Source organism: Carcharodon carcharias, chromosome 14 (assembly GCF_017639515.1).
Source record: "Carcharodon carcharias isolate sCarCar2 chromosome 14, sCarCar2.pri, whole genome shotgun sequence".
Taxonomy (NCBI): domain Eukaryota; kingdom Metazoa; phylum Chordata; class Chondrichthyes; order Lamniformes; family Lamnidae; genus Carcharodon; species Carcharodon carcharias.
This window is the reverse complement of record NC_054480.1, coordinates 127,108,815-127,127,699: the sequence shown is the minus strand read 5'-3', so window position 1 is coordinate 127,127,699 and position 18,885 is coordinate 127,108,815. Positions and strand designations below refer to the sequence as shown.

General features: G+C 41.8%; 1 protein-coding gene across 2 annotated transcripts in view; it reads left to right on the top strand.

Moving 5' to 3' along the window:
- LOC121286818 (hippocampus abundant transcript 1 protein-like) overlaps positions 1–17,752 on the top strand; it is a 51,206-nt gene extending 33,454 nt beyond the window's left edge. The window contains exons 8-12 of one of the 2 annotated variants that reach the window (XR_005945071.1): positions 3,160–3,231; positions 3,439–3,551; positions 12,001–12,098; positions 12,295–12,483; positions 12,867–12,992. Coding sequence is in view for 1 of the 2 variants with exons in the window: in XM_041203874.1 (XP_041059808.1) it covers positions 3,160–3,231; positions 3,439–3,551; positions 12,001–12,098; positions 12,867–13,033; positions 14,748–14,960 (663 nt within the window). In the remaining variant the exon portion in view is untranslated. Of the gene's footprint in view, positions 1–3,159; positions 3,232–3,438; positions 3,552–12,000; positions 12,099–12,294; positions 12,484–12,866; positions 13,034–14,747 lie in introns of those variants that run through there. The other variant, XM_041203874.1, reaches the window with a different exon arrangement.
- Positions 17,753–18,885: the final 1,133 nt, after the last annotated feature.

The window sequence follows — 18,885 nt, the reverse complement described above, 5'->3', positions numbered from 1 at the left end:
TGAAGAATAGCAGTCTCTCTCCCAGTTCCAGCCTATAGTCTCCTGGAGTACTAAAATAAAAACAAAAAATGCAAGAAAAGTTCAGGTCTGGCAGTTTTTTTGGAGAGAGAAACGGAGTTAACATTTTGAGTCTGTATGCCTCTTGAGAGCTAAAGAGAAGTAGAAATGTGATGGATTTTATACCTTTTGAGGGGGTGGAGCAGACTAGAAGATCATGGATAGATGAGAGCACAGGAGAGATTGACAAAGATGTCATGGACACAAGACAAAAGGAGTGTTAATGGTAGTGTAAAAGGCGAAAGAAGGTGCTTCTGGTGGCATAATGGTAAGATAGCAGAATGTGTTAATAGCAGAACAAAGGTCAGGTTCTGTGAAAGCACAATATAGCAACAAGTGGCAGATGGCCCGGTTTTTGTGGGGGAGCGCTTGGGGAAAAAGAATTAAAAATTTAAAAATGAATAAATAAATACAAAAAATTTTTTTTAATGGATTTAAAACAGGGAAAGATGGAGGAGAAAGTTCACGCTCTGAAGTTGTTGAACTTCGTGTTGAGGCTGGAAGATGAGGTGCTGTTCCTCCAGTTTGCGTTGGAACATTACATGGATGGGCGTGTGGGCCTGAGAGCAAGATACTGAGTTGAAATGGCAAGCGACAGGAAGATCTGGGTCATGCATGCGGGCTGAGCGAAGGCATTCCACAAAGCAGTCACCCAGTCTGTGTTTAGGCTCCCCAATGTAAAGGAGATTGCATTGGGAGCAGCGAATACAGTAGATGAAATTGAAGGAGGTGCAAGGAAGCACTGCTTCACCTGAAAGCAGTGTTTGGGGCCTAGGGTGGTGAGCAGGGAGGAGGCAAAGTTGCAGGTATTGCACCTTCTGCAATTGCATGGGAAGGTGCTGTAGGAAGGGGATGAGGAGTTGAAGGTGATGGAGGATTGGGTCTCCTACAACTGGAGTACTGTATGCACATTTAAGAAAAGATATACTTAGGAGGCTGTACAGTGAAGGTTCACTAGCTTGGTCCCTGGGATGAGAGAGTTGTCTGATGATGAGAAGCTGAGTAAATTGGACCTATAGGGCAGAATTTTCTGCCTGGTGGGCGGGCCCAACCCAATCTTCGGCGGGCAGGGAGCCAATCCCTGCCGCTTTTTTATGTGGGCGGGCCAATTAAGGCCCACCCAGTGTGATGTCTGCAGGGAGGGGATTCCCAAAAAGCGAGAGTGCGCTCTTCTGCGCATGCACACGAAAGAGCGCACATCTCCCTGAGGCTAAGTGCTGCCTCAGGGAAATCGCTGACACTTTTTAAAAAATATTAAAAATAGAAAAAAAAATTCTTAACATGTCCCCCTCATGAGATGGGACATGTTCATTAATAACACTAAAACTTTAATAAACTTTTAAAATCCCTACATGGAACCTCATCCTGCTGGTGGATGAGGTTTCATGTTTTTTCTATTGCCCACTGGGGCTCCTGGCCTGCCCGCCAACCGTAAGGTTGGATGGGCAGGTCCTTTAATTGTATCAATGCTCCTGTCAATGGCCTCAATTGACCATTGACAGGTCGGCGGGCCCGCAGTTGATTTTGCTGTGGGCCTACCTTCCTGAAAATTTAAATGGGGCGGGATGACGTTGGTGGTTCTGCCCAACGCCATCCCGCATTGGTGAGCGGACCCCGCCCCCTGCTCGCCGACGGCAAAATTCAGCCCATAGTCTCGAGTTTAAAAGAATATGAGAGATGATCTCATTGAAATATACAGGATTCTGAAGGGGCTTGACAGGGTAGGCACAGAAGTTCTTCCACTCGGGGAATCTAAAAGATGGGGGCACAGTCTCCAGATAACGGGTCAATCGTTTAGGACTGAGATGAGGAGAAATTACTTCACTCAAAGGGTTGTTAATCTTATCTTTGGAATTCTTTACCCTAGGGAGTTGTGAATGCTCTGTTGTTGACTATTTAAGGCTGGGATAAGGAGATTTTTGATGTCTCGTGGAATCAAGGGATATGAGGTGCAGGCAGGAAAGTGGAGTTGAAGCCCAAGATCAGCAGTGATCATTTTGAATGGTGGAGAAGACCTGATGGACCATATAGTCTACTCCTGTCTCTTGTGTTCTTGTCTATCCATTCCTCAAACAAAAACAGATTAACTGGTCATTCATCTCACTGCTGTTTTTGGACCCTTGCTGAATGTAAACCAGCTGCCATGTTTGCCTATAAGTTCCTTCAAAAGGTAACTCACTAACTATTAAGCAATTCAGGATGTGCTAAAAATGTGAAGGTTGTTCTGTAAGGGAATGTTTTTTTCCCTTTTCTTGAGGGCTGCGATCAACACCTCTTGGAACGTGTAACTTGAGTTTGATACCCATGATGTGCTCAGTTAACTACTGTCTGGTGGCTGCAGTAAGGGTGTGACAGTTGGCCTCAGTATTTCTGGACTCTGCAAGGTTTAAACATTTAATTTAAAAAGACAAAGAAATTTAAGTTAAAAGCAAAATATTGCGGATGCTGGAAATCTGAAATAAAAACAGAAAATGCTGGAAAAACTCAGCAGGCCTGACAGCATCTGTGGAGAGAGAAACAGAGTTAACGGTTTGAGTCTGTATGACCTCTGAAGAAGGGTCATACGGACTCGAAACGTTAACTCAACTTTGTGGAGAGAGAAACAGCCCTCAGTGTAGTTCTGCCTTCTCCCAAGTAGGCTGAAGTGTTTGATGGCCTGAGTTAAGAATCCATAACAACTCTGAATTAGCACATCCTGTCTGATATGAATTCAGCTCCCCAGCAGTAATGGGCTCTAACTCCTGGCTTGACCTCTGCTGACGTGAGCAGTGAGCTCTCTTGATGAATGGAGTTATGATTACAGAGTCACCTGACATGTTCCATGTAAGAGGTGGTTGGAAACTGGAACTCGCAGCCACAAGGAGCAGTTGCAGTGAACAGCATGGATGTGTTTAAGAGGAAGCTAGATATGTGCATGAGGGAGAAATGAGTAAAAGGATGTGTTAGCAGGGTTAGATGGAGAATGGTGGGAGGAGGCTTGTGGAGCATAAACACCACCTGTTGCACTGGCCTGTTTCAGAACTTTAAACACTTTAAGATGCATGTGTGTATTTTTTAAAAATTATTCATTCTTCTATTTATTGTGATTTTTGTGTTCTCTAGGTAATTGGATTTTCCTCAGAAACTGTAGCTGCCTTTATTGCAGTCGTGGGAATCCTTTCCATTTTAGCTCAAGTAAGTGCCTGCTACTTAAAATAGGAGTATTTTGAGTGTGATCTGCTTAGAGCGAGTCAGCTGTGAGAATACTGTAGTTAACTTCGTCAGCAAATAATGGAGGAAATAAGGATTATATGCTGATGCCAACTGAGTTTTTCCAGCATGTATTTAATTTCTTTTCCTTTTACTGATCAAACGTTCATTTCACTTGTATTTGGTTTGCAGACTGTGGTGCTTGGCATCTTGATGAGGTCCATAGGGCATAAGAACACCATCCTCCTGGGCCTCGGCTTCCAAATTCTCCAGCTAGCTTGGTACGGCTTTGGATCTCAGCCCTGGTAAGTGTGTGTTTCCTTTGAAGGATCACTCGAACATCACTCGAGCAGGCGAATGCTATACACCCCCTCAAACCTGCTCTGTCATTCAGAAAGACCATGGATGATCTTTGACCTCATCTCACTTTCCTGACTGACCCCAAATCCCTTCATTCCTTTAGAGTCTAAAAATCTATCGATATCGGCCTCAAATAAACTCAACATCTGAGCACCCGTAGACTTCTGGGAGAATTCCATGGATCTACTTCCCGAGTGAAGAAATTTCTCATCTTGGTTCTAAATGGCCGACCCTTTATCCTGAGACTATGTCCCCAAGTTCTACACACACACACTCCAGGCAATTGTCGGTGTCCTGTTTATAAATCAGCATTTTTTCAGTGAGGATGCCCTGAAGATGCAAGCAATTTCCAGTTTTACTAGTTTAGCATTTGCATGGAGATCAGAGAGGCTTTTTTAGGGTTCGAACCATAGAAAAGTTATGGTGCAGAAAGAGGCCATTCAGCCCATTGTATTTGCGCTGGCCAAAAGAGAAAAAAGATACTAGCTGCTCATTTTAATCCTGCTTTCCAGCACCTGTTCCATAGCCTTGCAGGCCACAGCAGTTCAAGCGTAGATTGGGTACCTTTTTTAATGAGTTGGGCATTTCAGCCTCAACCACCAACTTAGGCAGTGAGTCCCAAACACTCACCACCCTCTAGGTGAAAAAGTCCCTCACTTTCTCAACCCCTCTCAATATCTTCCCATTTGAGTATTCCCTTTCTTTGTTTGCTCTCCCCAAATGCATTGTGTCTCACTTTTCCGGATTTAATTCCATTTGCCACTTCTCTGCCCACTCAGCCAAACCATTGATAACATTCTGGAGTTAACAGCTATCCTCATCACTATCAACTACAAATTTTTGTGTCACCTGCAAATTTCCCAATCATGCCTCCCATATTTAAGTCTATATCATTAATATCTACAACGAACAGCAAAGGCCCTAAGCACTGAGCCCTGTGAAACCGTTTTCCTTTGCAAAAACATCCATCGACCATTACCCTTTGTTTCCTGTCACTGAGCCAATTCTGGATCCAACCTGCCACCTTCCCCTGTATCCCATGAGGTCTCACTTTCCTGAGCAGCCTGCCATGTGAGACTTTGTTAAATGCCTTACTGAAATCAATGTAGACATTATCCATTGCATTACCCTCATCAATCCTCGTTACTTCCTCAAAGTTGGTAAGACACGATCTTCTCCGAACAAAAGCATGCTGACTATCCCAGATTAATCCGTGTCTTTCTAAGTGACAGTTTATCCTGTCTCTCAGAATTATTTCCAGTAATTTTCCCACCACTGAAGTCAGACTGACCAGCCTATAATTTTCTGGCCAATGCCTTGCACCCTTTTTAAATAATGGTACAATGTTCACAGACCTCACCTATATCTAGTGAGGATTGGGAAATGATCCTTGGAGCATCTGCTATTTTGTCGCTGGCTCCCTTCAACAGCCTGGGATACAATCCATCTGTCCCTGGTGATTTATCCACCTTCAAGGATGCCAGTCCCTACAGTACTTTCTCTCTCACTATGCTTTTGTATCTAATATTTCACACTCCTTTTTAACTAAAATGTCTGCAGCATCCCTCTTCTTAGTGAAGACAGAGACAAAGTACTCATTGAGAACCTTGTCCACATCTGCATCAATCCCCAAGTTACCATCTACATCTGATAGGCCCCACCTTTTCTTTAGTTATTCTCTTGCTCTTAATGTACTGGTAAAACATCTTATATTTATATTATAACATATTAAATTATTAGGTTATAATATATATTATACATTAAAAATTATTAGGTTATATAAATTATAGAAAGCTGTATGGAGAGAGTGGAGAGGAGATTGCAGCTTTGTGCATGCAGAAAAAGTAGGGGATGTAAAGGTAGTGAATAGCTCTTCAAAGCCAACATAGGCACAATTGACTGTATGACAGCTTCCTGTATCATTCTATTTATTAGAATAATACCAGGGGTTCTGTGGAGAAACTAGAGAAGTTGGAATTTTTCACCTTGGAGCAGAGAAGGTTAAGGAGACATTCAGTGGAATCATAGAATGGTTACAGCACATAACACAGCCACTTGTGCCTCTAATGTCTGTGCTGGTTCTCTGAAGGAGCAATTCACTTACAGCCACTCACCTGCCATATCCCATAGTCCTGCACATTCTTCCTTTCCATATAATAACCCAACCTGCCTCCACCACACACTTAGACAGCACATTCCAGATCCTAACCATTTGCTGCATGAAAAAGTTGTATCCCTCATGTCTTCATTGCTGCTTTTGCTAATTACCTTAAATTTATGCTGTTTGGTTCTCTAGCCGTCACCAGTGTGAACAGTTTCTCCCTATTTACTCTGTCCAGGCCCCTCATGATTTTGAATACCTCTATCAAATCTCCCCTCAATCTTCTCCAAGGAGAATAGTCCCAACTTCTCCAGTCTATCTGCGTAACTAAAGTTCCTCATCTTTGGTGAATTTTCGTGAATCGTTTATTCACCCTCTCGTCTTCACATCCTTCCTAAAGTGTTCCCAAAACTGGCCGCAATACTCCAGTTGAGGTCGAACCAGAGTTTTATGCAAGTTTATCATAACTTCCTTGCTTTTTTACTCTATACCCCTATTGATAAAGCCCAAGATGGCACGTGCTTTATTAACCATTCTCTCAATTTGTCCTGCTACCTTTAGTGGCTCCTGCGCCTCTTTTAGAATTGCACCCTTTGATTTTCTTGTGTCTGTGTTCTTCCTACCAAAATGAATCACTTCACCCTTCTTTGCATTAAATTTCATCTGCCAATTGTCTGCCCATTCTACCAACGTATATGTAAGAAGTTCTACACTATCCTCCTTTCAGTTCACAATATTTCCAAATTTTGTATCATATGCACATTTTGAAATTCTGCCCTGTACTCTAAGGTTTAGTCCATTAATATATATCAGGAGGAGCAAGGGTTCTAACAGCTGACCCCTGAGGTGGCACTCTATAAACCTTCCTCCTGTCCGAAAAACTGTTTACACCCTTTCCTGTCACATGATTAATCTTATATCCATGTTGCTCCTGTTCCTTTTATTCCATGAGCTCTAACTTTGATGACAAGTCTGTTGCGCAGTACTTTATCAATGCCTTTTGGAAGTCTAAGTGCACTGCATCAACAGCATTGCCCTCAACCCTCTCTTTTACCTCGTCAGAAAACTCAAACAAGTTAGTTAAACATTTGCCCATAACAAATTCTTGCTGGCTTTCCTTAATTAATTAATTGCATTTGCTCAAGTGACTATTAATTTTGTCTTGAATTTTCTAGATGCTTCCCCATCACTGAGGTTAAACTGACTGGCTTGTAGTTGCTGGGCTGATCTTTGCACCCTTTGTTGAACAATGAAGCAATGTTTGCAATTCTTCAGTCTTCTGGGACCACCCCGAATCTAAGGAAGACTGAAAAATTATGGCCAATACTTCCGTAATTTCCATTTTCACTTTCCCCAGTGTCCTTGAATGCACCTCACCTGGTCCCAGGTAATTGGCTTGAAGCACAGGCAGCCTATCCAATATCACCTCCTTATCAATTTTAAACCCTTCAAGTGTCTGAATTAACTACTCTTTAACAGTGACTTGCACAGCATCTTCCTTGGTAAAAACAGATGCAAAATGTTCATTTAATATCTCAGCCTTGCCTTGTAAATCCCCTTTTCGACTGTAATTGGCACCTCCCCATCTTTTGCCACCCTTTTACTAACTTATTTATCCCGTAGAAAATTTTGGATTCCCTTTTATGTTAGCTGCCAGTCTCATCCCATACGGTTAGAGGTGTTTTAAAATAATGAAGGTTTTTGAGAGAGTAAATAAGGAGAATGGTTTCCTCTGGCAGGAGAGTTAATAATAGGACAGATTTAAGATAATTGGGAAAAGAACCAGAAGGCAGCTGAATTTTTTACGCAGCAAGCTGTTACTATCTGGAACTAAAAGGGTGATGGAAGCAGATCCGGTAGTATCTTTCAAAAGGGAATTAGATAAATACTTGAAACAGAATTTTCAGGGTTATGAAGAAAGAAATTGGGTGATGGACCTAAGTGAATAAATCTTTTCCAGTAGCTGGCACAGGCAGAGAGCATAGAATGATCACATTCTGTGTAGGATGATTCTATTTCTGAAAATGACTGGGAAAAATATACTAAGGGTGTTTGCCTAGAGAGTGAGAATGGTTTCCGGTGTTGAACACTGGTCCAAGAAGCGAATGGCTAAACCGCATAGAACGGGAAAATCCCAGTTTTAACGTCAGCTCTTTAAGTTACCTGATCTTCCCTGGGAAGAGCACAGAGGAGCTAGCTGCTCTGAAGAAGGCTCATATAGACTCGAAATGTTAACTGTTTCTCCCTCCATAGATGGTGTCATACCTGCTGAGTTTTTTCAGCATTTTCTGTTTTTATTACAGGGGAGCTAGGGTTGGACTTTAGCAAGCCTTTTTTGAGGAGAAGATAAGACTGGATTTCTGTTCCTGAATGGTATCCAGTGACCCTTGTTAGTGTGAGTGGACATTGAGCGGGGGCTTGTGATGTCCCCAGCAGCTCAGTGGCTTGGGTAGCATGAAAAATGACTTCCTGGGAGAGGTACTGTAGGACAACTAGTGTTTTATCAAGGAGGTAAACAGTGGCACAAACATATTTAAAAAGCTCATTTAAAAAAAATAAATTGGCATTTCAGAGGCATAAAATGTGTTGATTAATAGAGGAAAAAAAAGCTTTCTTGTACAGGAGCAAATATTAAAATACTCTGGAAAGGAGATAATGAAGTAAAAACAGCCCAGAGTCCAGCTGAACCAGATTTTAACATTACTGGGAAACCATTTGCCTAATAATCAATATACTATTTCTCAGTTGAAACCTGCACCAATGAAACATCAACAACATCAAGTAAACTCCACTGGCAGTGAGACCAGCTGTCTTCTGAGAAACAGGCTGCAAGTGAAATAAAAAGAATAAATTACAGTAAAACAGATTCACACTGCTTTGCTCTTGACACTTTTTGTGCACCTTGATTAAGTGTGCTATTTGGTGTTGGGCAGAATACATAGAAAACAGCAGCAGGAGTAGGCCATTTGGCCCTTCGAGCCTGCTCCGCCATTCATCATGATCATAGCTGATCATCCAACTCAATAGCCTGCTCCTGCTTTCTCCCCATATCCTTTGATCCCTTTCGCCCCAAGAGCTATATCTAACTCCTTGAAAACATAGTGTTTTGGCCTCAACTACTTATTGTGGTAGCGAATTCCACAGGCTCACCACTCTCTTTGGGTGAAGAAACTTCTCTTCATCTCAGTCCTAAATCGTCTACCCTATATCTTCAAACTGTGACCCCTGGTTCTGGACTCCCCCACCACTGGGAACATCCTTCCTGCATCTACCCTGTCCAGTCCTGTTAGAATTTTGTAGCTTTCAATGAGATCCCCCCTCATTCTTCTGAACTCCAGCGAAAATAATCCTCAATCTCTCCTCATATGTCAGCCCCGCTATCCCAGGAATCAGTCTGGTAAGCCTTCGCTGCACTCCCTCTATAGCAAGAACATCCTTCCTCAGACAAGGAGACCAAAACTGCACACAATAATCCAGGTGTGGTCTCACCAAGCCATGTAGAATCCCTGCTCCTGTACTCAGATCCTCTCGCAATGAAGGCCAACATACCATTTGCTCCCTTTACTGCCTGCTGCATCTACATGCTTACCTTCAGCGACTGGTGTACGAGAACACCCAGGTCTTGTTGCACATTCTCCTCTTTCAATTCATAGCCATTCATCTGCTTTTCTGTTTTTGTTACCAAAGTGGATAACCTCATATTTATCCACATTATACTGTATCTGCCATGCATTTGCCCACTCACTCAGCTTGTCCAAATCACACTGAAACATCCCTGCATGCTCCCCACAGCTCACCTTCCCACCCAGCTTTGTGTCATCTGCAAATTTGGAGATATTACATTTAGTTCCCACATCTAAATCATTAATATATATTGTGAATAGCTGGGGTCCCTGCGGTACCCCACTAGTCACTGCCTGCCATTCAGGGTAAAAGACCGTTTATTCCTACTCTTTGTAACCCTTGCCCATTACAAATGCCCAGTGGCAGCAGCAACTAATCCCAGATCTGTTACAGCACTATTAGAAGTAGAGTGAAGCTCTCTCTACGCAGCTGCCACCACCGCCCCCAGCCAGGTGTTTTGGCCCTCAGCCTCAGAGAAACATCTATAATTGCACCATTAAGACGTAACAGTTGGTTGCTGTGATTCATCACTAACTCCATTATTATATCATGTGACTACTAGAATGGTAAAAGGTGAACTAGATAGACCTTGGTCTTTTTTCAGCTAGTATGTTCCTAAGGACGTTTTTGCATGTAGTGATGTTGCTTACGTAAGTAGTTTTCTGCTGTGGCTCCAACCTGAAGGAAAGACTTGCATTTTTATAGCATCTTTTAAAACCACTATCCTGGGATTAGGAGCAGCCAAAGTGTGGACCATGCTGATATTTATGCTCCATGTGAATTTCCTTCCATTATGCTTCATCTCACCCTTTCATCATACCTTATTCTTTTCTCTCTCATGCTTATCTTGCATTCTCATAACTATATCTATGCTATTCATCTCAGTTACTCTTTGCAGTAGCAAGTGCCACATTCTCACCATTCTCTAGGTAAAGAAGTTTTTCCTGAATTCCTTATTCACTTTAATGACTCTTGGTTTCAGTTTATGAATGGACTATTGAATATGTTTATTTGCCATTAATTCTCAGTTTGCACCATCACATTTGTTTCCTCCTCCATCTTGGTTCCTTTCTGGATAGGATGCCAAAACAAAATATACACTTAGCCTGACAGCAAGTTAACTAGCTTCCAGCCTATTTGAAGTACAAAACACTCTTTCCTCCCCAAACAGCTCAGCTTGTGTTTTATCTCCTTTCCCATCCAACTTCTTGACATTGCCAGAGCAACCTGCTCCTAAGCCTCTCCCTTGAGGTCAAAGGAAATGATGAAGCAAAACTGCCTGAGAACATTTGCCATGGCAACTTAAAAACCGCAAGGTCTTATTGGGTACATCTTACGTCATGAAGTCATGGCTGACTGGATATGAGCTCAGTTGGTCTACAGTCACATTTGCAGTCCCAGCTGTCTGTACAGAATTAGTGATAAAGTATAGCCTGCTAAACAGAAAGTAACTAAAACAAATGAGCATATGTGCCTAAATTATGTCCGCTTCATGCAGAGCAACCAATTTTGGGGAAATGAGTTTTATTTACAATGATAATTGGATAGGCTAGGATTGTTTTCCTTAGAAAAGAGGAGGCTAAAGGGTGACCTAATTGAGGTGTACAAAATTGAGGGGCCTAAATAGGGTAGACAGAAAAGACTTGTTTCCCCAACTGAGGGGTCAATTACCAGAGCATTGATGTAAGGTGATTGGTAGGAGGATTAGAGGGGACATGAAGAAAAGCTTTTTCACCCAGAGGGTGGTGGGCATCTGGAATTCACTGCCTAAGTTGGTGGTTGAGGCTGAAACACTCAACTCATTTATAAGGTCCCTGGATCTGCATCTGAAGCGCTGTAACCTTCAAGTAGACCAGAATCTAGTTAACATGCTGTTAGGTTTAGTGTATGTTTTATTTTGGCATCTTATCCAGAAAGGAACCAAGATGGAGGAGGGCTGAGTATGAACCACTTTCTTTACAATGGGCCATGGTGGGGGTAGCAGTAGAGGAGGAAACAAAAGGGATGGTACAAACTGAGAATTATTGGCAAATAAACATATTCAATGGTCCATTCATTCCAGGTGCTGGAAAGTGAGATTAAAATGAGCAGCTAATATCTTTTTTCTCCTTTCTGGCCAGCGCAGACATAATGGGCTGAATGGCCTCTTTCTGCACTGTAACTTTTCTGTGGTTTCAGTGATAACAGCAAAGCTCGCAAATCCCTTTAAATGAGCGGTGTTCTTTTTATTTTTTAGGTGTCTATCAAAATAGTTTTAAAATGAATATGTGAAGTTGTCATTCATAGTGATATGTAGCAGATCTGTAAGCACATAATCCTGTGTTTTAAGGTTGATTTGCTAAAGTTTGTATAGGTGCTTCTATGCTGTCTATTTCCTACACTTGGAACAATATATAAATATAATGGATATTGATGCTCTCTGATGCTTTACCATTTCACTTTACTGTCAGCTACAATAGCATTAATAAAGGTGTACTCGCACAGTGCCATGGGAACTGGTGCCCTGTGCTTACATTCCTAAAATCAGCTTTCTTATTCTAATGCTGCACCTACATTTTCAAGGGCCCACATTGCCAGTTTTCTGAACTGTAGAGTGCTAGAACATGGCCTGGAGAACTAGCATTCGCCATTGATATGTTGGCACTGAATGTTTTTTGTTGATCCCGCAGGATGATGTGGGCAGCAGGAGCCGTGGCCGCCATGTCCAGCATCACCTTCCCAGCGGTCAGTGCCCTGGTTTCCAGGAATGCCGATCCAGATCAACAAGGTAGGCCGTTTTCTCCTCCTCCTCCTGAGTCCACACTCGTTGTGTACAGCAGGTGCAAAATGATTTTGAACCTTCCCAAGAATTGCAATCTAAATCACGTGAATGTTATAAGCAGTTGATAAGGGGTGAATTTGATGTTCCTATCTCCACATACCCACTTTGTCATCAGGTGAATGTGAAATGCCATTTTCTGTAGGATTTCTGTTTGGAGGATCACTGAGGCAATAAACTAAAGCCACACAGAACAGCAGGTCTCTGGTCAAATACCTTTACTGCATAAACTGATCTCAGCATCACTACAATTGGTCTCAATGCCCATGGAGTGGGCCAGAGTTGAGGGGAGAAGGAAGAATCAGTCAAGACACTGATTTCAAATTGTTGTCAGGTAACCATTGCGTACGTGTGAATTGTTATGCCTTTCATAGCCATACAGACTCAACCATAAAACCAAAAGGCAAATACTGCAACTGCTTGAAATTGGAAATATAAACGGCTACAGCCTGTCCGCATTTGCCCATGCTCACAGTTGGGAAACCATTTCCCAGTAAAGCTCCAGTCTCCCTAGGACATGAGGGGAGGGGACAACTGATTGGTACATGCAATTCTAAAAGAGTTTTCATTGTTCAAATATAGTTTGTGATTAGTTTTAGTTTGGGCAAGAGTAAATTCATCCCATCTGCTCAATCCTTGATTAACAAATAATAGTTAAAATGTGAAGTCTTCATTCCGAGGATTTACATTTGAGATGGCCTTTCCTTTTTCCTACAGGAGTTGTGCAAGGAATGATCACTGGAATCCGTGGATTGTGCAATGGCCTTGGTCCAGCGCTGTATGGATTTGTATTCTACCTTTTTCACGTGGAGTTAAATGAAATGGGAGATGTTGATAACCCAGGCAAAGTTCCAAAAGGAAACATGCAGAATCCAACTGATGAGGTAAAGAAACAATTTTTGTGTGAACCTAGCTCCCTCATACCTTTATGAGGTGCAATCACCTACGTTAATGCTGTTGAAAAAAGTTATGGGATCCTTGGCTTTATAAATAGAGGCATAGAGTACAAAAGCCAAAGAAGTTATGCTAAACTTTTATAAAGGGACTGGTTAGGCCCAGCTGGTATATTATGTTCAATTCTGGGCCCCATGCTTTAGGAAGGAGAAACTGCTTCCACTGTCAGGTTGATTACTAGAGCACAAATTTAAGAAACTTGGCAAAAAAATTGGATGGCAGTTGGAGATAAATTATTTTATGCATCAAGTTATGATCTAGAAACGCTACCTGAAAATAAGGGAGAAATTTGTTGCAATAGTAGCTTTAAAAGAGCTGGATAAGTACTTGAAAAGGATAAATTTGCAGGGTCATGGGGAAAGGGCACATGGGACCAATTGGACAGCTCTTTTAAATAGCAGACACGGGCAAGATGGGCTAAATGGTTGTCTTCTCTGTTGTATGATTCTATTTCCATACCAGGTCTAACACTGTTCTGACCTCAGCACAAGAAAGCTGTAGGTCCACAGATGAGCCTACTTGTGATCAGTAGAATATCAATAACTTCTGTGATGTCATTGGAGTTGCTGTCTTTCTGATAAGACATTAAACCAGCGCCCAAATCTGCCTGTTCAGATGGATTTTTTTTTTTATTTTGAGATGTGGGTATCACTGGCAAGGCCAGCATTTGTTACCCATCCCTTATTGCCCTTGAACTGCTGGGCCATTTCAGAGGGCAGATAAGAGTCAGCCACATTGCTGTGGGAATGGAGTCATGCACCCATGGGCCAGACTGGGTAAGGTTTCCTTCCTAAAAGACATTAATAAACCAGGTGTTTTTTTTTTTCCTGGCGGCTGATAATATTTTATGGTTACCATTGCTAAGACTAGCTTTCAATTCCAGATTTATTAACTATAATTGAATTTAATCTCAACCAACTGCTGTGGTGGGTTTGATCCCATGTCCCCAGAGCATTAGCCTGGGCCTTTGGATTACTAGTCCAGTGACATTACCACCACAATGCCTTTGGAGCAATAGCAGCAACAGCAATTTGCATTTATATTTTGCCTTTAATGTAGTAAAACATCCCAACGAACTTTTCAGGATGTGTAATGAAACAAAAATTGACACCAAACCGCATAAGATATTACAATAGGTGACCAAAAACCTGGTCCAAGAGAGAGGTTTTAAGGAGCACCTTGAAATGAAATAAAAGAGGTGTGGAAGTTTAGGGAGGGAATTCCAGAGCTTAGGGCAGGCAGCTGAAGGCAGGGAGTTCTCTTGGTGCCTTGGCCTTCATTTCTCCCTCAAACTGATGCCACTAATAGGAGATCAGGTTATAAGTGTGTGTGCAAACTGACAATGTGCAAAACTGTCATAATTCCATACATAAGTCGCCATAGTTCAAAGTTTTTTATACCTGAAGCATTTCGAAATGTGATGTTATGCATGTACCTTGCTAATTTTCCTCTTCGTTAATGGACATAACGCAAATGAATATAAGAAAAATGAGAATTTTGACAAGTTCCCTCGCGTGAAATCTTTTCTAGAATGAGTTTTAAAATTAAGCTGTTCCCCTTGAGTTAAATTATTTTTAAAAGGCTTGCAAGTTTATAACTTCAGTAATTCGATGTATTTTTTTCTCTCTCACTTATTCTCCTTAGAGTACCATAATCCCAGGACCTCCTTTTCTTTTTGGTGCGTGCTCGGTGTTGCTGTCTCTGCTGGTCGCCTTATTCATCCCCGAGCACAGTGGCCTCCCTCTGCGCTCTGGCAGCTGGAAGAAACACAATAATGGATCCCAGGGCCACCCCCACAGTCCACAGAGTGCGAGTCCCGATGGCAAAGAGCCTCTATTACAAGACAGTTGTGTATGATGGTCAAGAGCTGCCCACTCTCGGGTAGCTGGAAGTGGAATTAGAGATCAGGCACGGCTGCAAAGCCAAGGTTTTCATTTTGGGAATACTAACATTGGTATTTTTCTTTCTGGATTGTTGGAAGTTGAAAGGTTTGTCTTGTCTTTTTTTTTATAATTTAATGTGTTTAAAAACAATTCCATTCATGCCACTTTCTGGTCCAGCTCCTGATTGGCTTATTGAAGTCAGGATGCTCTTGGGTAGCTTTCAGCAGTTGGCACAATCCAGAGTCCCTTAATTACAGGATGTCACTCCTCCCTATTTTGCTGTCTTCTGCAAGACACCAGAAGTCAGTTACAATCAGTTGATAAACTTTTGTGCTTCTTCAACCTGAGTTTTTTTTAAATTGCGCTGTTGCTAACGTTTCCTGGAGACGTGAGTATCGTGTGGATGACTGCCAGCTAAATATAACACTGCCAGGATTTGCAGAGAACACAGCAAGGATGATCCACTTAAACAAATATATTAAAAATGGGTCTACTGGCAGGCTGGCTTTATGAAAGTCCTGGTGGTTTTGAATTCAGCTTGTAGCTAGCTCCACTAGACCTACAATTCTTGGATCTGATGGCAATCAACTGCAGGCTTCTTGCAGTATAAAAGCAGTTTCAGTCAAAGGGGGGGCAATGGTTTAAAGTAGCTGTACAAGCTTAAACCTGTCTGGTCTCGTGGCTAAGTTACTAATTATTTTCAAAAGTAGCAAATTGGCATGTAAACCTCAATCTCTGATCTTCTAACTATGCCCTAAGGTGGTCATAGCAACTTCTGAGTTTCTCTCTTCCTTCACCTTGCCCTAATCCTTTGTTATTTTTTCTGTTTGGACTCTTCGTGCAACTGAGGTCCACCCAAGACAATGTTGTACCTGTTGCTGATGGGCCATGGGGGCTCACCGTGATTTCACCTGTGCGGTGACTTCTTTATTGCAAACAGGCTGCTGAAGGTGCTTACCCCTTCACATAATTGAGCTTTGGGGGGAGGGAGGTGTAAATAATCCTAAAAGACCAACTATTTTATTTGAAAAGCACTCGTTCTTTTGTTTTATAGAAGAAAGGAGAACCCCACCTCCAAACCACAATCCCTTTGTTTTTTTGGGGGGCTGAAGTGCAGGAAAAGGACTCAGAATGCACTAATTTCCAGGCCACTCGTGGCCTACATATGGAGAGATCCTGAATTAAGCCACAAGTTAAGGGCAAGTTATCCTCTAGGTCATGAGCACTTCTGCCCTTGCATCACATCATGTTTGTTAGCCATGGAAGCTGTCTGTAAGTCCAAGGACTGAACAGCTGAAACAAACCTTTTGTGTTCTCTCCAGTTACTTTTTTGCTGTTTCGTTGATGCAGGACAAATCGGGTGCAGTTGTATATCCTAACCAACCTGTAGCACACAAGTATTTTGCTGAGGTTTGTATTGTACTAATCCAGACCCTAACAGAGTTCTAGAGTTACTATTCATACAGACTCCTGTCTTAAACAAGCTGCATATTTAGATCAAATGTATCCAACTTTGATGAAGTGACCCAATTCACAGCCCTTCACACCTGTGGGACACTTTGAATGTGGAAAGGATCTAAAGTAGTGGCTGCCTGGTGTTACTCCTGCAATTAGCAGATAGGTTTTGGAGGATAGTTTGTAGCTGGTTTACCCTGCAGTGCCTCCAGCTTCATTCCAATAATGAACTTAATCTATGATATTAGCTGTATTTTTGCAGGCACTTGGATTTTTACACCTGTCTTGTATTTAGCCCCAAGGGCATCATTGTAAATCAATTGGCTGATTCATCTTTATTTTAACCTGTGTTCTTTACGATTTGGTTAAGGGTACTTCTAAACTGTGCCATACAGATCCCAAATTCCACTTGCAATCTTTTTTGTTTAGTAGATTTTCACAATGGTGGAGGTGTTGGAGGATGATAGAATCATGTTACAGTTCACCTTGGCACCCTTGGGCAGAGGGGAAATCAGCCGGAGTTGCCACTCCTGATCACCAAATAGCCGCTGCTGCTAAAAGTATGTTCTTGGCTATCTGGGTGAGGGCAGAACTTACCTTTACTTTGTCCCCTGAATTCACATCACCTGCAGACTCAGACTGTGGGCATTCACACATGAACAATGCCATTTTGGTGAGCTGCTAGAGGGTGTACAGCACCTGTAAAATGTATACCACCAGAGCCTCGGGCAGGAGGGAGAAAAGGAATAAAGATAATCTTTCTGATCTTGTTCAAAGCTAATTTCCTAATTTGGATATTCATACAGGTTAGAACCTGACAAACCTATATTGCCTAGGAATAGGAGTAGGGGGCAAAGGATTTGTAAACCAGATTACTAACAATCCAGAAGCAATTTGCATTTGTGCGGTTCTCGCTTTGTAATGGAAATGGGGCACAGAATATTTCCAGGAGCGCAATGAGTTTGGACTGATGCAGTGATTATCACTGCTTCATCTTTGGAAATGTTCTAAGTATGTATTCTGTACTTTCAGAATCCTTTTTTTTTTTTTAACCCCCTACCCAAATACTCCGTCCCAACTGAAGTAAAATTCCTGTGCCAGTTTCTGTCTATACCCTGACAAGATAATATCAAAATGTGGTTCTTAATGAAGGAGAAATATATCACCAACTGCAGAGCCCCTACTTTCCCTTGCAAGCTAACACAAGGATTAAAACTCTGCTCATGACATCTGGTCCTTTTTTTAATGTGCCATTATTTTGTTTTCCTGTAATGTGCCCTGTTTTATTTTGACTAAACTTTGTTCAACTTTGCTGTCTGCATTGCCGAGAAATACGCTTTGTATTAAGGGATAGGGAGGGGAGACAGGAATTACCATGGGTGCCTTTTTTATAAAATTAGTGGTCACTGTTCCTTTCCTTGTCAAGAGGTAAACCATTTTGTGAAGAAAGGAGGAAGGAAAGATACTGATACTCAACCATGTGGCCATTCAGTTTTTATTCCTCTTCTCCTTTCTCACATTGATCGATGGAAGTGATGTTCCACTCCACTGTCACTGCGGTATGACATCTTGCAGAGAGTCCGTTAAAAGATGGTAATCTGCCATAGTCATGATGCATCACTTGCAAACATGGTTGTGGGTTTCCTCATTTCTGCTAAAGCCATCTAGAAACCTCACAGCCTTTTCATCACCCCCCCGACCGCCCCAGCCCACCACCACCAAAAAAAATCAACCAAATCTTGTCTTTGCCATGGACTTGTTTTTGGATGAAGTCTTGGAGACTGTGATGTTCAGCAGCCAAGTGATCCAACCATGATGATGCCTTAGCACTTATTGTGATGTTCAGGGTGACAGGTAGAAGTAGTTTTTTAATATAAACCTGTTCTTACAAAGAAGAATCTTGGGCAGAAGAATACCCTGCTGAATATTTGCAAACTGAGGCAAGGCTGGAGCCAAGTAGGCTACAGAGAGAGAGAAAAACAGGTGATGCAGCTCCTACTGAAGGTCCAAATCAATTAATTTGCCTGCCATGTGGTTACAGAGCACCCTGATTCAAAAGGTGTATTCAACAAAAAAAAATTTGCAACTTAGACAAATTATGACTTGATTAATATTTCATTACCTATATGACGAGTACAATCTGATGGGATAATCAGCTTTATTGACGCTCCAATGTGAGCATTGAGAGGTTGTTATAGGCCTCAAAGGATAATCATTATACTTGTAACAAAGTACACTCAAATTCTACAGGATAGTTTATATAACATTTATTGCAAAAGTTTATTATTTAATTATAGATATATATATAAATAAATATATACTGCCATCTCTAGCTTTTTGTTGGCAATGGGCACTAGTCAACTTGGCCTTAAAGTGTTTGCTGTATTCAACTTATTCTGGGATTAGCGTTGGGGTTTTGTCAGGACTGGGGTAATGTTTGTGGC